At 39.3% G+C, this 19,629-nt stretch overlaps 1 protein-coding gene across 5 annotated transcripts in view; it reads right to left on the bottom strand.

Moving 5' to 3' along the window:
* ANO5 (anoctamin 5) overlaps nucleotides 1-19,629 on the bottom strand; it is a 58,418-nt gene that overhangs the window by 11,296 nt on the left and 27,493 nt on the right. For all 5 annotated transcript variants that reach the window (XM_051622058.1, XM_051622060.1, XM_051622062.1 and 2 more), the window contains 11 exons: nucleotides 18,824-18,937; nucleotides 13,406-13,474; nucleotides 11,966-12,250; nucleotides 11,508-11,621; nucleotides 8,881-8,996; nucleotides 7,855-7,989; nucleotides 6,655-6,760; nucleotides 6,505-6,565; nucleotides 5,235-5,386; nucleotides 2,512-2,586; nucleotides 1,630-1,852 (listed from right to left, as the gene is read on the bottom strand). In XM_051622058.1, coding sequence (XP_051478018.1) covers nucleotides 1,630-1,852; nucleotides 2,512-2,586; nucleotides 5,235-5,386; nucleotides 6,505-6,565; nucleotides 6,655-6,760; nucleotides 7,855-7,989; nucleotides 8,881-8,996; nucleotides 11,508-11,621; nucleotides 11,966-12,250; nucleotides 13,406-13,474; nucleotides 18,824-18,937 — 1,450 coding nt within the window. The remainder of the gene's footprint in view (nucleotides 1-1,629; nucleotides 1,853-2,511; nucleotides 2,587-5,234; nucleotides 5,387-6,504; nucleotides 6,566-6,654; nucleotides 6,761-7,854; nucleotides 7,990-8,880; nucleotides 8,997-11,507; nucleotides 11,622-11,965; nucleotides 12,251-13,405; nucleotides 13,475-18,823; nucleotides 18,938-19,629) is intronic.

Here is a 19,629-nt window from a genome sequence, read left to right as displayed (position 1 = left end):
TTTCTTGACTGAACGTATTTACTGGAAACCTGCAGTACAAAGGAGGTGGGTCTCAGGTGAGGCAGTCTGCCTAGGCTGTAGCTCATGGAAGTATTTTTATTGGCACTGAGCTATTCAAGTCTTTACATCAGATACTGTACCGTTCAGAACACCAGCCTGAAAACAGAACCTGGCCTCAAGTTTTTAAGGAATTCAAGTGTGAAAAGTTAGAAAAGACAATCCTGACAGCCACAGCCATCATTCATACCGTGGACCCAACCGTGACTCTATGGCTGGGCTCAGCGCAGCTACCGCGGCCGCCAGAGGAGGGCAGCAGTCCCCAGAAGGAAACACTGATTTTCCCTCCCTAACATCACCCCAGGTACTGCTGACACTTAAGAAATTAATCCTCCACACTTGCAAGCAGCAAAATAACATCGCTGAGCCTTCATGCTTATAATTCTTAACCTTCAGGAAAGAAAGATTAAAAGAAAATATTATTTTCTGTTGTTTTTGTTTGTTTGTTTGTTGTGGTTTTGTTTGTTATTTTGGCTTTTTTTGCTAGGGGCAGTTTTACTTATGATTTGTTCTGTCTTTCTTTGGTCTAAATTTGCCAAATCAGATAAGCAATACAGATCTCTGAGACAAGAGATCGTCCACAATAAGTCAAAAGAAACCAGAGGCAACATCCCATTATGTTTCTGCAAGAAATACCTTTCAATTCCTGATTCCACTTTTAAGACCTCATAAAAAAGATCATCTGCGTGGTTTTATGACAGCTGTACAAACTACACATACCTAATACTTTCAGCTCTTCCCACTCCAGCTGAATATTCTGCAATTACTACTTTCTATAAAGCACTTGCAGGGACCTGTACATCTAAATCATTAAGGGCAAGCAAAGAAAAAGACATAAGAGCTCTAGAGAAGGCTATTTCCAGCAAGCAAGCAACAGTCTAACACAAAATCTGCTACAAAAGTAATAGATGATTCTGGGCCTGCCTGCTGGCTCCCCCAGCTCTGGAGTGAGTTCTCTGCAGGTAACACTACCAACAGCTACAGCCACACCACCACATCTTGCCCCAGACTTCTCAACCTGCTCAATCTCTGCCATCAGTCTTTATTTAAACTGAACCTGTAATCCATAGCTAAAGGAAACTGCCAAGAGAAAACTCTGGAAAATACACTGTCCTGTCCCCCAGCCTCTTACCTTTTCTCTGAAGAGAGAAACATTATTATTTAGTCTTTCTTCTTGTAAAAATGTCTGTGAAAGCTGTGACCTATTTGAATAATACATCTTCAGGATTTCTAATTGAAATACTGCTAACTTGAGACAGTTTGATGTTGCTTTGGTGACTCTAATATAACACATGTTCATTTTTAATTATGTTCAGAACTATGATTGTCTCCATAGACTAGTCTGAATATAAACAAACATTATACTAAGAGAAACCAGCTTATGGTAACTATTAAAATACAGGGAAAATGTTCAGTAAGGCCACGGATACAACTGAGTAACTGCTTCAAGCTACAGACTAACATCCTAGTGCTCCCACTGTGCCAAGGTGAGAAAAAATACATTGAGCACCTCAAGATCAGTTCTACCTTTAGTGACTCCTTGGAAGTTTTGTCTTTGAGGAGACTGCTTACCCATATCAGTAATCCAGATGGCTATTCTCTCATACAAGAAATTCAGGATCATGATGATGACAAAATTCAGGCACGAGGCTGTGACTGAAGTGGCCAGCTGAGGGGTCAGCAAACCTCGGATGGGCTGTAAAGTCTGAGTGTTCTCCATCAGGCTGGCGAAGGCGGCATAGACTGCCAGGCGATACACGATCACAGCTATCATGCTGGCTATGATCAGGGACACCTAAGGGAAGGACAGAGATCTCAAATACACCCATAGCTCTGTCCAGCTCTCTGCATGCAACTTTTGAAAGAAGATGTAAACCATCATGCATTATACTTTCCCAATCTCATTCTTTATGGGGATGGGTTCAGCAGCACTCAAATGCAAAGTACACAGGCAGCATTTTTTTTTATATTAGATACATTAAACCTAACAGAACTATTTTGTTAACACAAGAAAGGCAGACAATGTAATGACAAGATTAAAAAATAAATAGTGCAGAAAGATACGGTCTCCTAGAAATGGAGATGGAAAGAAGTTAGATTGAATTCACTCTGCAGATTATTTCCACAGAGAAGTATGTATATACTTCACTGTAGTGACCAAGTTTTGGGGGGGGTTTTGCCTTTACAACAAATCTTTCAGTATGGTCTGTTAACAGACCATAAGTTAGAGAAAAAAATATCCCTATACTAAAATGTCCAAGGAAATTACCAATCAATGTCAGATTTCCAAGGTGTTTTTTGTTTTTTTAATCTGAACAGAAGTGCATTTTGCATGGCAGTGGGAAATCTGCATGTGTTAATGTCATGATTAAAACCAGTTTGTGTCAATGTCATGATTAGTGACAACCAGCAACTCTGATGTATGTTAAAGGGATGATTCAAAAAGATGCTCACCCAGAACAACACTGTAGTTCCTGAGATGCAGAACCGCACAGCCTGGCTAGTTATAGGCAAATAAGGCTCCATCTCCTGAAACAATCAAGCAAGCAGAGCACAGTTCACAAATCCATAACCTTATTCCAACATCAAGCAGCAGAGAGAGCTCTCATCAGCTGTGTGAAAGTGCCCAAATCCAAGGAAAACAATTCAGAACCCCCCTTTCGAAATGGGCAGAGAGGACATGATTTTGAATGTGCTGGAGGAGGGAGAGGAAGATCAGGACAGAAGTGGCCATAAAACTACAAAGACAGTACTTGGAAAGAATGGCTAAACCTTCACAAAAATGATTCAGTAGCTGAAGGAAAAAGACCACCTCCTTCATTAGACAAACAGGACACAACTATTACTGTAATGCTAGGTCAGTTGTCATACACCTCTAAGTCCAAAACTGGACTGAATTTTAAGAAATTCTTCATGTCAAGGATTCTTAAAATGGTTATTTACTTGGGCATGCCATGTTTTTCCACACAGCCAGAGAGTATTTTCCTCCACTCCTTTGATGTATTTATTTTTTAATTGAAGCAATGGCTACATTCATTAGTTGCCAATCCCTGCTGCAGCATCAGGCTGCTGGGTCTTACCCAAGCAAGTATCCCCATGTAGCACATGAACAATTTTCCATGTTCCTGTAAAGTTCTCTTTTTTGCAACCAATTCTAACTCCTAAAATATCAGATTACATGTATTAAGAAAGGATCATTTAAGAACTAATGCCAGTGGAAGAAGATTTACTAAAAAATACTTAAATTTGATAAATCTTTGGGACAAGGCGTTGGACAAAGAGGCACTGACAAACTACATGTGAGTATAAATTACCAATAAGTATACTGAACCAGAAAATGCTTGTTTTGACATTAGATATTCAACTTGTAAAATATTATTGAAAGGAATTTCTTTCCTGTTGCACAAAAGCCCAGAATGTGCCCAAGGAACCTGTGTAATTATAATTACATTGAAACCAAAGGCTGCAACTGAGCTGCACGTTTCTCCCTGACACCAGGTAGTAGCAGGTGTGTTCCAAGTGTTGCCTCTCGATGGCAAGATCTTGTGTAAATCAGCAGGCTCATACCAACGTGATTTTGTTTGAAGGACAGTGTGCTGCTCTCTGAGAAGAGATATACTGCCTGTATCTGCCTAAGTACACTTCCTAAACACAAGTGTCAATACTGTAGTCTCGAGTTACAACAAGCTGTTTGATGGTATAACAGCTAGAGGCTCTATTAAAAGAACTATAAAAATCAGCTGAAGATAAGATACAAGCACAGATATCAGGTGGATTTAGAGAGAGTCATAACATTTTAAATCCATTATATGTTAGTAAATAATATGTATAATCTCTACTAAGAACAAATGTTTTGCACATTTTAAGCCATTCAACAGGGTTCCTACTTTAGAACGGGATGTAGGCAATGCGTAATGATAGAACCTAGGTTGGAATGGAATGCTTCATTATTTATGGAAATTAAGATTCTGCTGTAATCAGCAAAAACAGATTTCAGCTATGATCCAGCTAAACAGTTTACTATCATGACAAATGAGGTGTTAATTAAAGCCTCAGGATGAGCAAGTTCTGTTACACTGCACCTAGAACTCTGAATCATGATCAGAAATAATGAGGAAAGCATTTTCTGAGCAAAGCCAAGCCAGCCTTGGGATGCAAGAAATTCAGTGACCTGTATCCATATTACCTCATCAGCCTGCAGAATTACCTTATGTGAAATAATTGTCCTTTCATGTGTTCAGTATTGCACATTATCTAAAAAAAGGAAATTACACTGCAGCATGGTTAACCTGTATGGTTTGCTGTAACTGGGCAGTGATAAGGATCACTGCTAAACCTTGCCACACAAAAGCTTCTGAAAATCCACCAAGGCAATTAATTGATGTGTCATAAAATAAAGGATTGTGCAGTCAGTTAATTTTTATGGTAAATGTTAATGCACACTTAGAAAGCACAGAACAGTGTAGGATCTCACCCTGAGATAAGAAAAATACATTATGGTTATGCACACTCCAGAGGCAAAAAAACACCCATGTTCTCATTCACACTGTGTCAAAAGCCTAAATAATATAAGACGTCTGCAGGAGACAGCCATGGTCCATGAGATGGGACATGCCTGTCACTTGCAAGAGGAGGCTGAAGTGCTGAGCACCTTGTTACTGGTACCTTCAGACTGGAAAGCAGGATGGCCACACAGCAATGGCTTTGCCCAGGGCAAAAAGACCCTGGCAAGGCAGGGCTGTCAGCTCCAGACCTGACTGTTCCCAACTCAGCTATGCTGCTGTCAGCAGGTGAAGAGTGTCTCTCTCACATTAGTCAATCAAAGAGTGCAAACTTCAGCCCTCATCAACTGATTGTCTGCAGTGAGAAAACAATGTGCTGCCATGTTCTGCTTTGCTATTCAATGCCCTCTACTGTGTTCAGTGAGGGCATGGTTGGCATCACATTCTACCTACTTAAGCCAAGCTCACTGCTACCATGAACACCTGCTCAGGGGTGATGGAATATCTGAGGGCCTGCCCTGCTCCAGTATATATGTGGCTCTGCTTATGTGTGTCACACAAACCTTGAACTAGCAATGAGATAGAGTTGTTCCTGAGGCAGAACTCGCACGTCACCAAAGTACCTTTCAGCACACAACTGAACCTGCATGCATGTTAACCCAGCAGGATCATTACCTGAGTTACGGGGTTCTTCTTCTTTTGGGTACATTTAGCTTCATACTCAGGCCTCAGCTGGAGCTGTTGCTGCTCCTCTTCAAAATCAACCAAATCCCACTCATATTTCAGTCTAGCTTGCCGTCTCTTCCAGAACTCCAGGAAAAGTGTAACTGCAATTTGGAAATGTTAAAATATAGTTAAGGGAGAAATGACCAAGTTTATGAACAAAGTTAAACTAGTTTCTGTGGTGGCTCCTCTCCTGTGGTCTATTGTTCACCCTCACAATGCAGCCCATCTGTTTTCACTGAAGATCACAGCTAAGACCATAACAGGGAATAAGTAATTTATTAGCTAACTGAATTCCAGAAGTGGGTGGCAAGGAAGATGCCCGGGCAGGATATGGGTATTTCCACACTTATGACAGCCATGCTCAGTTGTAGTTTAACCAGTTTTCATTTGCAAATAGCAATATGGAACAATAAAGGAATGTGATACTTCAACTAATTGCTTGTGTATAAACCTGTAACATGTGAACAACTATTACGAATAAGCAAAACTGTTTTCAAGTAGTATGTTCCAAGATTTCTGTAGCTTTTAAATTATTATTTGCTATCATGGTAATTTTAAAGACAGTGAATATCTGATGCTTTTCATACACTCAAGAGTGAGGCTGGCTTAAGAAATTTTTTATGACTCTAGAGGGAACTGACTTCCCATATAAAATAAACAACTATAAAAGTTACAACATTCTATAACATTTTAAAAGCCCTCTATAAACTACTTAAAAATGTAAACCTTTGATAATCTGACTGTTCTTCTTTGAAGTGGAAAGGCTTTATGGTTTACACAAATATAGCAAAATTTATCTTCTGCAGTTCTAAAACCTCATGCTGGTACTTCCTGAATGACTGATCCTTGTCACTCAAAGGCTAGTGCTTAAAACCAAGAAAAGTTTAGGAAGACAGATGTACAACATCATATTATTCAATTTTTTTTTTTAGAATTATCTGTGAAAAAGTCTTAGGTTACTAAGGAAAGAAGCAAATATTAGCAGTTAAGAGTAAACGATGCTTATGATACCCTTGATATCCGCTGGATTTTGTTTGGTTTTGGTTAAGTTCAGTCCCTCTGTAGCTCTAAATTCTTTTAATTCCTTTATCACTTTTGCCTCTGAGGCAGGATATTCAAGTGAAGCCATTATTCCCCTTCTTCCCACCTCCAGTGTCCCTCAGCATTTTGGCCAAAATCTCCTTATTGCTTTGACAGAAAACTTTTGAAATGCACTCACCCCATATGCCCATGAAAATGGCAAAAAAGAGAGTTGCCACATTGTCAAACAGATGGGAATACTGCAACACAATAGACAGGAATAGGTCAGTACCAAAACACATCTCAGTATCAACAAAAATGGCTAGTGGCTGAAGCAGCAGATACAGACCTGTGAGGACTCACAGGTGGTGTTTAGTCTCCAGTAGTCACACTCTCGGTCACAAAGAGGGCACATGATGATCTCTCCTCCAATTTCAGGGTCACAGATTTCCTTGCTGAGGAGAAAGTCATTGTGCTATATCTGTTTTCATAGCCTCTTAAGAGATGCTATATGAAATTTACTTTTTAAAAACACACATGAAGAGCTTCATTTGTTCAAAGCTCAACATTCACAGTTTCACAGAGAAGATGCCATGTCTGGTCACACTCACTAGTGGTAACCTGTCTCCTTTTCAAGAAGAACTAGCAATTTACTTGGCCTGGGCTTTCTCATCTATCAGTAATGAATCAGAAGTCTGTAAGAAGCTGAACTGCTCATGCACTGCTTTCATGTGAGATATTAACCATGTTGTTTCTCACCAGGTTAGTAATGTGTTTGAAACACCTTTTCTAAAAGCAGAGGCAGCCATTCAGCTTTGCCATCTATCCATTTACTACTACTAGTGGGCAATATTTACGTTCCTATGATACTCCTTCAGTATCCAGAGAAATCTGAACAAGCACAGCAGTATTTCCAGGTGAATTCTGTGCCTAGCTAAAATGTAAATCTTAAAATTATACAATTCAATACAATGGTTGAGAATTTAATGGTTGAGAATGTTACTCATCTTTATTGGTTAAAGCTCAACATTTTCTGGAAAAAAAATCTTAAGACTCTCGAGGAAACCAGTACAATGCTTGTTTAAAAATAAGCAAATTCTGCCTTCCAAGATACTGGATCCGTCTTTGATGCTGATCTGTCCTGTACTCATGCTTTTGGTAGTTAATACAAATGATGACTTACACAAAAAGGGCAATGAATACCCTGTAACACAGATTAAAATACAAAAGCTTAAGGCAACAATAAACACTTGGAACAAACAATTTTGAGAGATGTCAGTGGTATTCTTAGGACTAGGTACTGCAGGAACTCCAAATGGCAATAAAATATTGCTTTTCACCTACAAATGGAGTCTTACTAATTAATAGTTCCAAGTTCTGGATTAGCTGTCCAGCACCATTTCTGTCCATAGTGATAGCTGAAGAACAAATCTGTCTGCTCTAACAAGCTTTCAGAGATTGTTATCTGTTCTTTTTTTGCAATAACAGAGTTTTCACATTGCTTAGCTTTTCCATTATAAGCTCAGGAGATTTTCAACATGACACTCACCTGCTCATATTTTCATCCATTGTAAACAAGCCATAAAGAAAACAGAATAAGCCAACAACTGCTGCAAGGAATAGCATCTCGGTGTAAAATCCTAGCCAGGCAAAATAGATTCCGATCTTCTCACCATAGTACTTCCTGAACACAAAAAAATGGGATTAACAGGAACACAAAGCAAAGTTTAAAACTGCCATGGAGCAAACTGGCCAGAGTCAAAATGAAACACTTGCAAAATTCTCATTTAACAGAAGAGTATATGATTTGATGTGCACTGGAAAACTGGGACTTGAGGTTGACTGTGAGAAGTTACACAAGCTGAATGAACAAAATACAAAGTCTCTTTAGACCCTTTTTAAAATTATTTCTCCTAGCAGAAGCTCTAGCTTTAAAATCACTCTTTCCTCTTCCCACAAAATAATATACATGAAGATTTCTTTTTTTTGTTTATTTTCCAAGGAGTTATACAAAATGAATCTGGGTACGTGGTTAGAATGAGTAATTCATAGATTTACAACTGGTTGTGTTACAAATGCAGCAATGGTAACCTGTGAATAAAGTAATGCTTTTGTTATAGCAGATGAAACGAATCAAAGACATCTTACCTAAGGCTAGTTTAAATTTGGGTTTAGTACTAAATTAAGAGTCAAGCTTCAGAAACAGTGTTTTTTCAAGTCTGTCTTGAAATTTCAAAATTTCAAAGCAATCTTTAAAAGTGGTGGCAGATATTGATTATAAAATGCAAGGTATTCTTCATATGTGTTCCTCTACAGCTGAATTACCTGTAATACACTTGGCCCTGGGAGTACTGGCTAGACTGAAAGAGGCTTAATTTGATATAAAGCAATTTTCCAGTTGCTAGTAAAAACCTGGGTCGTGTCCTCCAAGGACCAAGTGCTGAATTAAGCATCCAATTCTCATCGGATCTTAAAAGTAGCAAAAATTTCCCATCAGGATCAAGCTACAAATGAATACATATTCATACTGCAGTGCAAACCAAGTAAAAACAACACATCTCTACCAGTATGTTACCTGATGAGGTCCAAAGGCTGTTCTTTGTAGAACCTCAAGAATCGGGCCCACTCCATGTACAACGTGTATCTCTCGTTGTCACAGTTGGGATCATTTGCCTTCTTCCAGTATTGGCACTGTGAGCAAATCAGAGCACAGGCAAAACACCTCAGTGACACTCAAATACTAAATTGAAAGGAACAACCATTACTGATGATACACCCCCTCTTAGATTGTGCCCATTAAACTAATCTGAAACTCAAACTTGGGACTCCATCACTTTCTTTAAGTGGACCCCCTTTTCTAAAAGTAATGTTTTAAGATAATACACATTTTCAGAGAACATCTGTGAGTCTTAGATATTAAGTCAGCCTGTATTGTAACCACATCAAGTTACGTGATAGCCGTGTTGTGTTGGTACAACACACTCATTTGCACTGGGAGATCACTGAGGTGAATGGTTTGTACACCGGTGTAGCACATGCAATTATGTAAGTTCAAGCTTCCAGAAAACCACTATTTTACCCAACATTCTTAAAATGCAAATTTAAATCCTTTTCTCTGTACTTGAGTCTCATTGTAAACGGCACAGCCAAAAGCATTTCAGTGAGAGATGTAAACTAGAGGACAGACCTTACACTTGTTTCCTGCCTGCAGCCACTGCACTATCATGTTCTCTGTGCTGTGGCTTCTCGAGCTGCAAGGCAAGGACGTGCAAAATGAAATTCTGACACTAATTAACTTCACTGGTGTTCATCACTATCATGTAGCTACCTGCCAAATATTAAGAACATTTTGGAACTTGATCTGTTTCCTAGAAATTAAACAGCACAAAATAACAGCAGTTTCTGACAAATCTTGTAAATTTAATTTTGTATTGTAGAACTCTGTCTTTAGCATAGAATCACAGAACGGTTTGTGCTGGAAGGGACCTTAAAGATCATAGAATCATAGAATGGTTAAGGTTGGAAGGGACCTTGAGGATCACCTAGTTCCAACCCCCCTGCATAGGCAGAGACACCTCCACTAGACCACGTTGCTCAGGGCCCCATCCCATCTCGCCTTGAACACTTCCAAGGATGGGGCATCCACAACTTCCCTGGGCAACCTGTTCCAGTGTCTCACCACCCTCACAGTAAAGAATTTCTTCCTAATGTCTAACTTAAATCTCCTCTCTTCCAGCTTTAATCCCTTACGCCCTGTCCTCCCACTACAAGCCCTTGTAAAAAGTCCCTCCTCAGCCTTCCTGTAGCCGTTTCAGATACTGGCTATAAGGATGCTATAAAGGTCTCCCCAGAGAATTCTCCAGCCTGAACAAGTCCAGCTGTCTCAGCCTGTCTCCATAAGAGAGGTGCTCCAGCCCTTCAGAACTATTTGGCTACATCAAACATTCAGTTCGTGATCTTGGTTTTCTTTTTTTCTTTTTCCCCTGAATGTCTCTCAACCACAAAGAAAAACATGGAAAATACTTTCTAAAGTCTTTTCTAAAAGAAGTCAAGACATTTAAACAACCTAAAGTTTGCATTTTAAAAATATTTTAGAAGGTTAAATATTTATTCTTTAGACAATGATTTTTGAGTCTGTCTGTGATTTTTGGAATCTTTCCATACAATTTCTTGGCATTTAAGGGTCATTGTACTTGTTTAGAAGAAATTCTTCTACAACGGCATTTTATTATCCTTGGTTTTGGTGTTCCCAACAGTATAAAGAAATTCCCAGCCTGAATTAAGTCTTCTGCAGCCCAGACTCCAATCAGCTAAACTTTGCCCTGAAAACCTAAAGAATACCCATTCATCCATTTATTTTCCTTTCCTAAGGGAGAAGTAAATATTTAAAAATATTTTTTAAAATATAAATCTATATAAAGTATTTAAAAATAACTTGTGGTAGAATGCAGAGATAAATAAGCTATTTAAGTTCACTAAAGCATTGTGACAAATCTAAAATAACAAGGAGAGAATTTAAGATTTAAGCAACATTCAGAAGAAGAAAAAAAGAAGTTAAAAAAATTTTAAAAATCCATAAAATCTAGTAACCCATCTCTCTCTTGTTTTCTCCAAGGCATTTCAGGGCTAAATTCACATACGCTGTATTAAAATTTGACCCTACAGCAAAACTAAAGAGTAATATTTACAGTCTTTACCACACTTCCAGTAGTTGTTCACCAAAGCTCTCTGGGAGATGGACAAGCAACCACCCTACACTGAACTGTAGGGCTCGTGCAACTCATTTGACTTCAGTCCTAACGTGGTATGATCCCAAGAATATTTATGTAACTACAGCATATGTATGTACATACCCTACACACATCTACAGCAGGTATTCATTCCTGGTTACAGTCTCATGTACTCCTGCATAATCTGTATCATAGACATTACAGGAATATACATAGAAATATATTATGGAGTAAGTCTCTCACAAACTATGTAACTGACACACTCATTCACAGGAAGAAACATTTCAGCAGATAGGAGGCAAATAGTAGGGCTGGAAGACGTCTTCTGTATTATAAAGCACAATCAATTACTGGGACAAATGGAAGGGTTTGAGTACATTTTCATTTCTGCTAAAAACAGCAAATGTCACAGTAGGCAGAAGAGTAGAAACACTGGGAAATGCTCAAGGGAGCAGAAAGCTAAAACACTTACATCATGAAGAGGATATGCAGCTGAATAGGTGCCATTATTTAGCAGTCTCTTAATCCCAAACTTTTTCTTCCCTTCTTCTGTTCCATATGGGCAACGTGTAAGGATATAATTAACCTGAGATTCAAACACAAGGATTTCAGACCTTTCCTGCTTCAAGGCCATTTGACAGAAACCAATAATGGTTGTGCACTGTGTATCATCTGCAAGAACCATATGCAAAAGCAAAAAGTGTTTTTTCAGAAGGCCCTACTGCATGTGAGATTGGTGAGGGCACACTTGCCTTGTAGACATCCAGAAGATCCATTCCAACAAACACTATTCCAGATTTCTGAGAAAGATGCACAGGCACCTCAGCTTCCCTGTATTTACTCAAAGATATCACAGTTTATATACTCCTTCCTTGCATGCATATTCCTGTGGGACCATGTAAATAAAAGTTGACAAATTCACATACGTACTATTCTGTTTCTCATGGATGGTGAGAAGAAAGTGCTCTCGTCATTAATGAGGTACAGCTCCTGCTTGTCCTTGCTGAATGGTGCTGTGAAGTAATCTGGTTCAGGATGCATCACCTTCTCGGGAAGCCTGAGTGGGGCCAGCATACAGTCTAGGGGGTTCTCCACCATGGAGGGAATGTCATTTTCCTTGATGGGAACTTTAATATTCAGCACTTCAGCATATGTGATCAGAACCTCCCATGGGGCATGGATCTTCACAAAAAAAATCTTGCCATCCTCAGACTCCTAATCCAAGAAAGTTAAATCAGGTAGAGTAAACTGTGTTCCACTAAAAGATGTATGAGAAGAGCTGTTATACAGAATTTATTGCCTTTTACATATTTGTGAAAGCTTAAAAAAAAAAAGAAGAGGGAAATAGGGAGATTTTTTGTATACACAGATATTTGTTTTTAACTGAAAAGCTTATCTGAGTGGTTGACGGTATATAAAGATAATCTTTGCACTAATAAAAGCTCACAAAGGCTTTTCAAAATACATTAATCTAGTACACAGAGGCCTGAAAACCCTCATTACACTCTGAGTGCACTGGAAGCACAAGGGGTTGCTGTGCAGGGCTGGCACCCCGCAGGCCACCGTGCTGGACTGCAGAGCTCTCCTTTTTCCTGAAGAGGGCAGCTTTCATACAGCAGAGTGCACAAGAGTCCTCACAAAAAGCAGTTCTCAACCAGAGCTCAGATCCGTTACAGCCTTGCAGTTATGGTTAGGAATAATCTTATCACAGGCCACACCCCACAGTACATGCTCTTCTAGTGTTCCTCTGCAGACACAGAAGAACACGGCAATCGGAAGGGGTTTTTTAACATATTGCTCAATTAATCCTAATGGATGTTACAGAGTCTAAACTTTATCAAGAGTTATTTTGCATCTTTGGCAGAAAAAAAAAGTGTGCTGACTGAAGAAGTCTGCATCCTGTGTTCTCCAGTTATCAAATAAAACAGTAACACTAATCAAACATCCTCACATGTTACACCAGAGTCCTTCCTCATCAAAATGTAAGCATCGAGCAGACATATGCTAAACTATTCACTGACTTCCAAACATGTTACTAGTTGTTACATGAGATGAAATGTAGCTGTCAGCATACTTCCGGTTTATATGGGTTTAAATGAGGTCACAGCTATTTTGGAACTGCTTTCTTTCTGTTAGGAAACCCAAAGCCATCACTTCCTCCTGAATTAAAATGACTTCCCACAATTCTTATTAACATAGCATAACTCAAGTAGACAACATTAAGTTTGTTTCACTTAAATTAGCTGTACTTCACTGGAATCTGCTAGAAAAAAAATTACAATTTGTCTCGAAGAAACCAAGTGGTAACACATTCATTAGTAATTTGCAGGTCTATTTTTTTGGTCTTAATTTCTCTCTTTTTTTTTTTACCTTCTTATCTTCTGTTTCTAGTTCCAAACCAGCCTTTTGCAGATTGCTCTCAAATTCTTTTCTTCTTTCCTGTAGAGAAATAAACATACTTTATTAACTGATAAAGTTAGCAACTAATTGATCACTTACTGATGACTTGACCAAGTTTCACTCCTCCTCACTGCCCTGATGACAACCCCTTAGTGCCGTGTGACCTTTGTAAAAGAAAGCAGAACAGAATCAAACCCGCTGATGCATACCAGGCCACTTCTAAGTCATAGCCAGCCTAGGGATGGCAACACATCAGAAATTGCATTGACTAGCAACAGGAAATCTATTTGGTAGGAAAAGGCTCATAAACTGTGCAGTCTTGTTAACAAGAGAAGCCAATGAAGTCACGTGTCCCAAGCATCTCTGACTCTTTGGGAGGGTGAGGTGTGTGCTGTGCTATTGTTCAAGTTTAGATGTATTTCTAAGAGAATGTTGAAACTAGATGACAAGAAAAATTCTGGGAGTGTGTGGAAGAGTGGTCACCTATAGTAACATCTACTCACCAGTTTAACAATCATGCCTGACACAGATGTTCAGGTACAGATTACAGACAATTCAAACACTATGCGTCACAGTCAACACAACTATAAAACTAGATACGAACAACAAATCACCACAAGTGAGCTTACATGTGCTTAGCTTGCATCAGGTTGGTGTGGACTTCACACAGAGCTAGATAAACCTGCCTGTGGCAGTGCATGATGGCTGCACGACCTCTGTAGGCTTCTGACTCTTCTTGAACTATTTTGCATGACCTCTGTGGGCTTATTACTCTTCTTGACCTCTGTATTTTGCCGACTAATTCCCAGGTGGTGTCTTAAGGCAGGGCCATCTTCTTCCCCTCCTTCTCTGCAGAATTTTTGCTGAATTAATTTCCTTTTAATTATATGAAAATTGCTGAAGAACTGCCAGAATAACCACAAGTTAACTAAATATTGAGAGCCAACCTCTTTAGAAAACACTAGCTAGACTATGTGTTCTCTAATGAAAGGTCTCAAAATGACATTTTTCACAGAATCATGGTATCACAGAATGATCTGGGTTGGAAGGAACCTTAAAGATCACCTAGTTAAAAAAATCCACTTCATAATTTTCAGCTAATTTCCTTTTCCTGTGTGTCTGTGAGGAACGGGCTGCATTATTTGCATTTCAGTTTGCATAAACTACTCAGATGAGCAAAGAACAGCTTTAATGGCTCTCCAATCTATGCTAAGATGCATTTACAAATTTTCCTGTGCTAGTGGCCTTGCACTTTCACCTCTCACATCTGATTTTGCTAAAGATTAGATTTTAAATTAGACACTGGCCTAGATAAACTTCCAAATACGACAAATCCAGAGTACTAGCACATGCTGGGGCAAATGCAATTCCATGCATCTTTTAACTCACCTATCCCACAAACCTGCCTACATGCACCTGTACAAACATACCTGAGATCTCCTGTCTGCTGACCTGCTGATCTAATAGAGAACAATATAACTAAAAGGTGATTTATGATTACATTTGAACGTGCTATATAAAAGCTGACATTCAAGACCAGTATCCAAATCTATGTGCTATTCTGGATTACATTTTCTCCAAACAAAGCACGCAGGACGTGCGTGCTTTCCCCAGCAAAGGCTGGAGGAGAGCCAAGCAAGTCAGCTCAGAGGGTTCTCTGCCCACAGAGCCACCAGCCAGCTCCTGCTCCCTCTGTGCAACTTCCTAACAGACAGAGCCAAAGGGTCTGGCCTCATCTTACTGATTTTTTCCACATTATGCCCTTAGTGAGATAAACTACAGGGCTCTAATAGAAGTTATGCTCTTTTTTACCACCTTGCTCTCTCCCCATAAGCCATCTTCTCTGAAACTCCTGTGAATGTACTGTACTTTCCAGTCACTTGAAACAACCATCTTTAAAAGGCAATCAATCTGCTGCAAAAAAACAACAATGCTTTCCCTTTTCTTGCCAAATACTGGATTTCTTGATGTTGCTATAAAGGTTTAAAATGGACAAAATGTATCCCTTAAGCAGTGCTATTTTCTTTTAATATGTACTTTTAAGAATGTTCGGTTCCTGTCCCTAACCTAAGACATAACCTGGTACATGTATTTGTGACTCCACTGTAGGTGCCACTCTGCAGTCAAAGAGGGAACAGGGAAGCAATATAATTAATCACAGTAGTGAAGACCAGTAATAGTGGGCTAATATCCACCCTAACATTTTAAGTACAGTTCTTAAGCCTCTCCAAAGCATCTGTAGAAGACTGAAATCACATTTTTGAGACCACTGTGGCCTATATAGGAGAGAGGCCAGCAGAGGATTCCTCTCTCCAAAGTTAGGTTATCCCACACTGATACAGAGTAACTTGACCATCTAACGTCTGCTTGGCTCTAATGAACCATCCTGATAAGATTAACAAAGCAAGATCCAAAGTCCAGCAGTACTAATATGCCCAATGCAGATGCAACTCTGCATGATTAGGTATCTAAGGAAGATAGACAACTGCTGTAAACCTGTTTCTTGATAACAATGCTGTTACTGCTAGTGACAACAATAAATAAACAGGATAATAAAATAATTCTAAGTTTACAACACACTATTCCTTAATAAAGTTCCTCTTCTTCACTCTTCCCCTTCCTTCAGGCAGGCAGCACCAAGCTTACAAAAGCTTTTTAACTATCAGGATACTCAGGCTTATTCTAACTGCAGTCATGTGTGGGATACTGGGAAACGAATACGGCCTTTTGGAACAATCACATCCTACTGTGAAGCATACAAGAGCTCTGCTCTTAGCTGTACCCTGAGAAAACACAATGCACTTCATAGGACTAACACAGATGGGCTCAGTTTGAGCTCAGGCAAGTTTGAGCTCCCTGGCAAGAACGTTTCAGGTGAGATGGAGCCTTTTAGGAGAGGCTCCTTGTCATGACACCTGCCTGCAGCCACCAGAGCAGGAGGCTGAGGAGACTGATGCGGTAACTGGCCCCACTGCAGTGCTGCAGGATCTGCTCACAAGGCTTGGGGTGCTCTGTGTGCCCTCGAAAGTGCAAGGGACACCCAACACCTTCCTTCTGCAAGTACCAGCCCGACTGCTGGAAAGCAGCATGGAGAGGTGCCCACCTTGGCTCAAGCCCAATCTCCAGCTGCTCCAGCAGAGCTGGGGACACAGCTTCTTCCAGTCAGCAGCCTAACAGGGTGCAGCAGAACAACAAGCACCTGATATTTTGCTGTCCCTGGCTCCCTAACTTTGGCCTCTCTGTTGCCTGTGAGAAAGCAGCAGTTTCTGTCTGAGATAATGAAAAGTGGGCAAGGACTAGGTAAGATTTCTCAGTGCCCCGCTGAGGACAGGAGGTCTTTGCTTCCAGTACACATAGGAACAAGTTCTAATGCTCTGGAGTTTCCTGTGAAGAAGTACACTTATTGACAATAAGGATTATGTCCTGGTCATGCATGAATAATCTGTTACATACTTTTAAAATTTGTATTTATTTTTCCATATACACATTAATCCCATATATGAGTAGAATATCCCTACTTATCTGCTAGAGGCTTTGAGGAAAAATACAAAGTACTCTCTCACAAAAATGTAAGCCTAATTTTTGTTTAGAGAGACTTTGTGGTTAGCATTTAATTAATGTATTTTATAGAAGGCAAGTTCAAAACAGTTTAAGATGGAAGGTTTCTGGGGAACATCAAAGAATTGAATGCATCTGTTCTGCATGAAGCTAAAGGAGAAGTTGAACAGACTGTCTCTTACATCTCTATCAGGGCTATGTTGAAACACAAAGAAGTTATTCACCCCTTTCCTCAAAATGCAGAATAAAGCTGTTTCCTTGAGACAAGGAAACAAAACCGTTTGTCACAACTGTTATTCTCTTCCTGTGAACATTTCTATTCTCATTTGTGTATTTTGCTGTATCATTGTACTCCAGTAAAAGAAAACCACATCTCTCTCCTGTGATTACTGTACCATAGCAAGCACAGGATGCCAGACAAACTCCAAAAGCTGCAGAGCATCACTATGTCAACTGTGTTATGTGCCAACTTCTGTGCTAAGAAGTCTGCATTAATTTACAGGCATGTTCATTATATAAAGGTCTATGCTGGACATAAATACAGCACAAATTTAATTTTCTTAGCAGATTGCCCAAGAACTGTGTAAAAACTCACATGCCATCACACTGATATCTTCATGCCTATTCTGCAACTGCAGAGCCAACCTACAGGGCCACAGACCAAACACCTTCTTCTGCAGGGCCGTAAACTCTTTTGCAGGTAACAGGCACAGGCAGAAACCAAACTTGATGCAGATGTTCTAGTCTTTTGCAAGCAAGAGACATTTCTTCCTAAGTGCATATTTTCCTCTAAGAGGAACTTCAATATTAGGTACTAGATCTTGTGTTCTTCCCCATGTGAATCCTTGTCAATCATCACATCCATGGACATGGCCTCTGGTCTGGCAAAGATTCCTGCTACCCCCTAATGATCTATAGAACCAAGGAGAAGGAAACTGCTGCACACAATATAGTGAGGGACTAGCCCTGGCACCTGGCTCATTTTCCTTCCCACTTGAAATATTGCCTCCATTTCTTCTATGGAAAAGTTTCTTTTAAGAGTTGCTTTCACATATTTTGCATATCTTTTTCTTCCATCTACTCTGATTGGCCTCCCTCCTGTTTTAAATGCATTTTGCTTTATTGTAGAAGGAGGAATCTAGCTAGGATTGCAGCCTGACAGAGTTGGTGCAGGTTTGAAAAAATATGCCTTCAAATATACCTGTGGTACCACAGCTATTAACCTAACCCTGGTCTCCCAAGCAAGTCTCCTGAAGGTGGCTAGCTGGGGAAAGCAGACTGTGAGATGCTTACACTGAGAAAAGCATGGGAGATGATGACAGAGATTTAAGGTATCAAGAAAAAAAAAAAAAAGCCTTGAAAGCCTGGATCTAAGGGTCCATTTCTGCTCTAACTGAAGTCAAAGGCTGGAAAAAAAAGTTACTCTTAAATCTCATTTGGATAACGCTTTGCTTATTTTGAAGAAACCACCTTCATTAAAGTATTTACAGATACAATTTCACCAGAGCCACAGATAACTATAAGACTGGTAAATGAAGAAAGCAAAATAATCTGGATTACTCAGCACTGATTGTATAATATATTGACTGGCCTTAATAATGGAGAGCGACCAATTCAATAAATAAAGCCCCAAGAATCTAGTAAAATTGGGTCCTAATGCACAACAGTAAATTACACAGACATTTCAGTATATGGAATGGTTTTTTACACAGCTATTGAATTTTTAGCTAAATCCAACTCCAGTTGAAGGTAGTGATTTGAAAGGCTTAGTCATTGGTGGTCAGCCTATCATACACAAAAATTAAATGGACCTTGAAAAGACAAACTTACCAACTTTTTTTCCCATTCCTTATTAAGATCATCCACATAGGAGAGAACAAAATCAATTCTCCTGACACCATCCCTGAAGAAAATAGAATCTTTGCTCTGATGTCTTTTATCAATCTGTGGAAGACACAGGCATACGATCAAAAACCAAGCATTGATGTCCTAAAATATAACAGAAGACAAAGAAGTTCCCCAAAATTGCCTCAATTCCTCAGTTTCTTCATAGCTAAAGACACACTTGCACAAGTTAAAGCAAGGGCTATATCCAGCTACAGTAATTTCAAAATTAACTGCTTATATATGCAAACACTACATAACAAAATAATTGGTATATGAAGAGAAAATACATGTTAGTGTAGCAATACTTGTGAACAATGATACCATTTATTCTTTCACAGTCTATACAGGGTGTCATAAACAATGAAGACCAGTGCTATTTGACAGCATGTTGTTTTCCTGCAGTTAGTCAGAAGCCAGTAGGGCACAGTTCACTGCCTTGAAGCAGGCTGCAAAAAGTAAATTCCATGCATGTTTTTCTCCATAACAAGATTCACTAAACCAATCACCACAGAGAAATATATCCCAGCAATGACTACATACAAAAATGCACACAAACAATACAGGGGTTACATTTCAAAATTGAGTATTTACTCTCTTGGGGAAGGAAAAATATAATGTAACATATGAATGCAACAGGGCAATTAGTATTCTAATTGATCTATTAAAGGTCATATTTTTACTTATCAGCATGCCAGAATGTTGTAGTAACAACATTAATCTTTTTCACTTATTAGGCTAATTAATTTAAG

This window comes from Apus apus, chromosome 5 (assembly GCF_020740795.1).
Source record: "Apus apus isolate bApuApu2 chromosome 5, bApuApu2.pri.cur, whole genome shotgun sequence".
Taxonomy (NCBI): domain Eukaryota; kingdom Metazoa; phylum Chordata; class Aves; order Apodiformes; family Apodidae; genus Apus; species Apus apus.
Note: the sequence above shows the minus strand (reverse complement) of the source record. Positions and strands in the feature narration are given on the sequence as shown.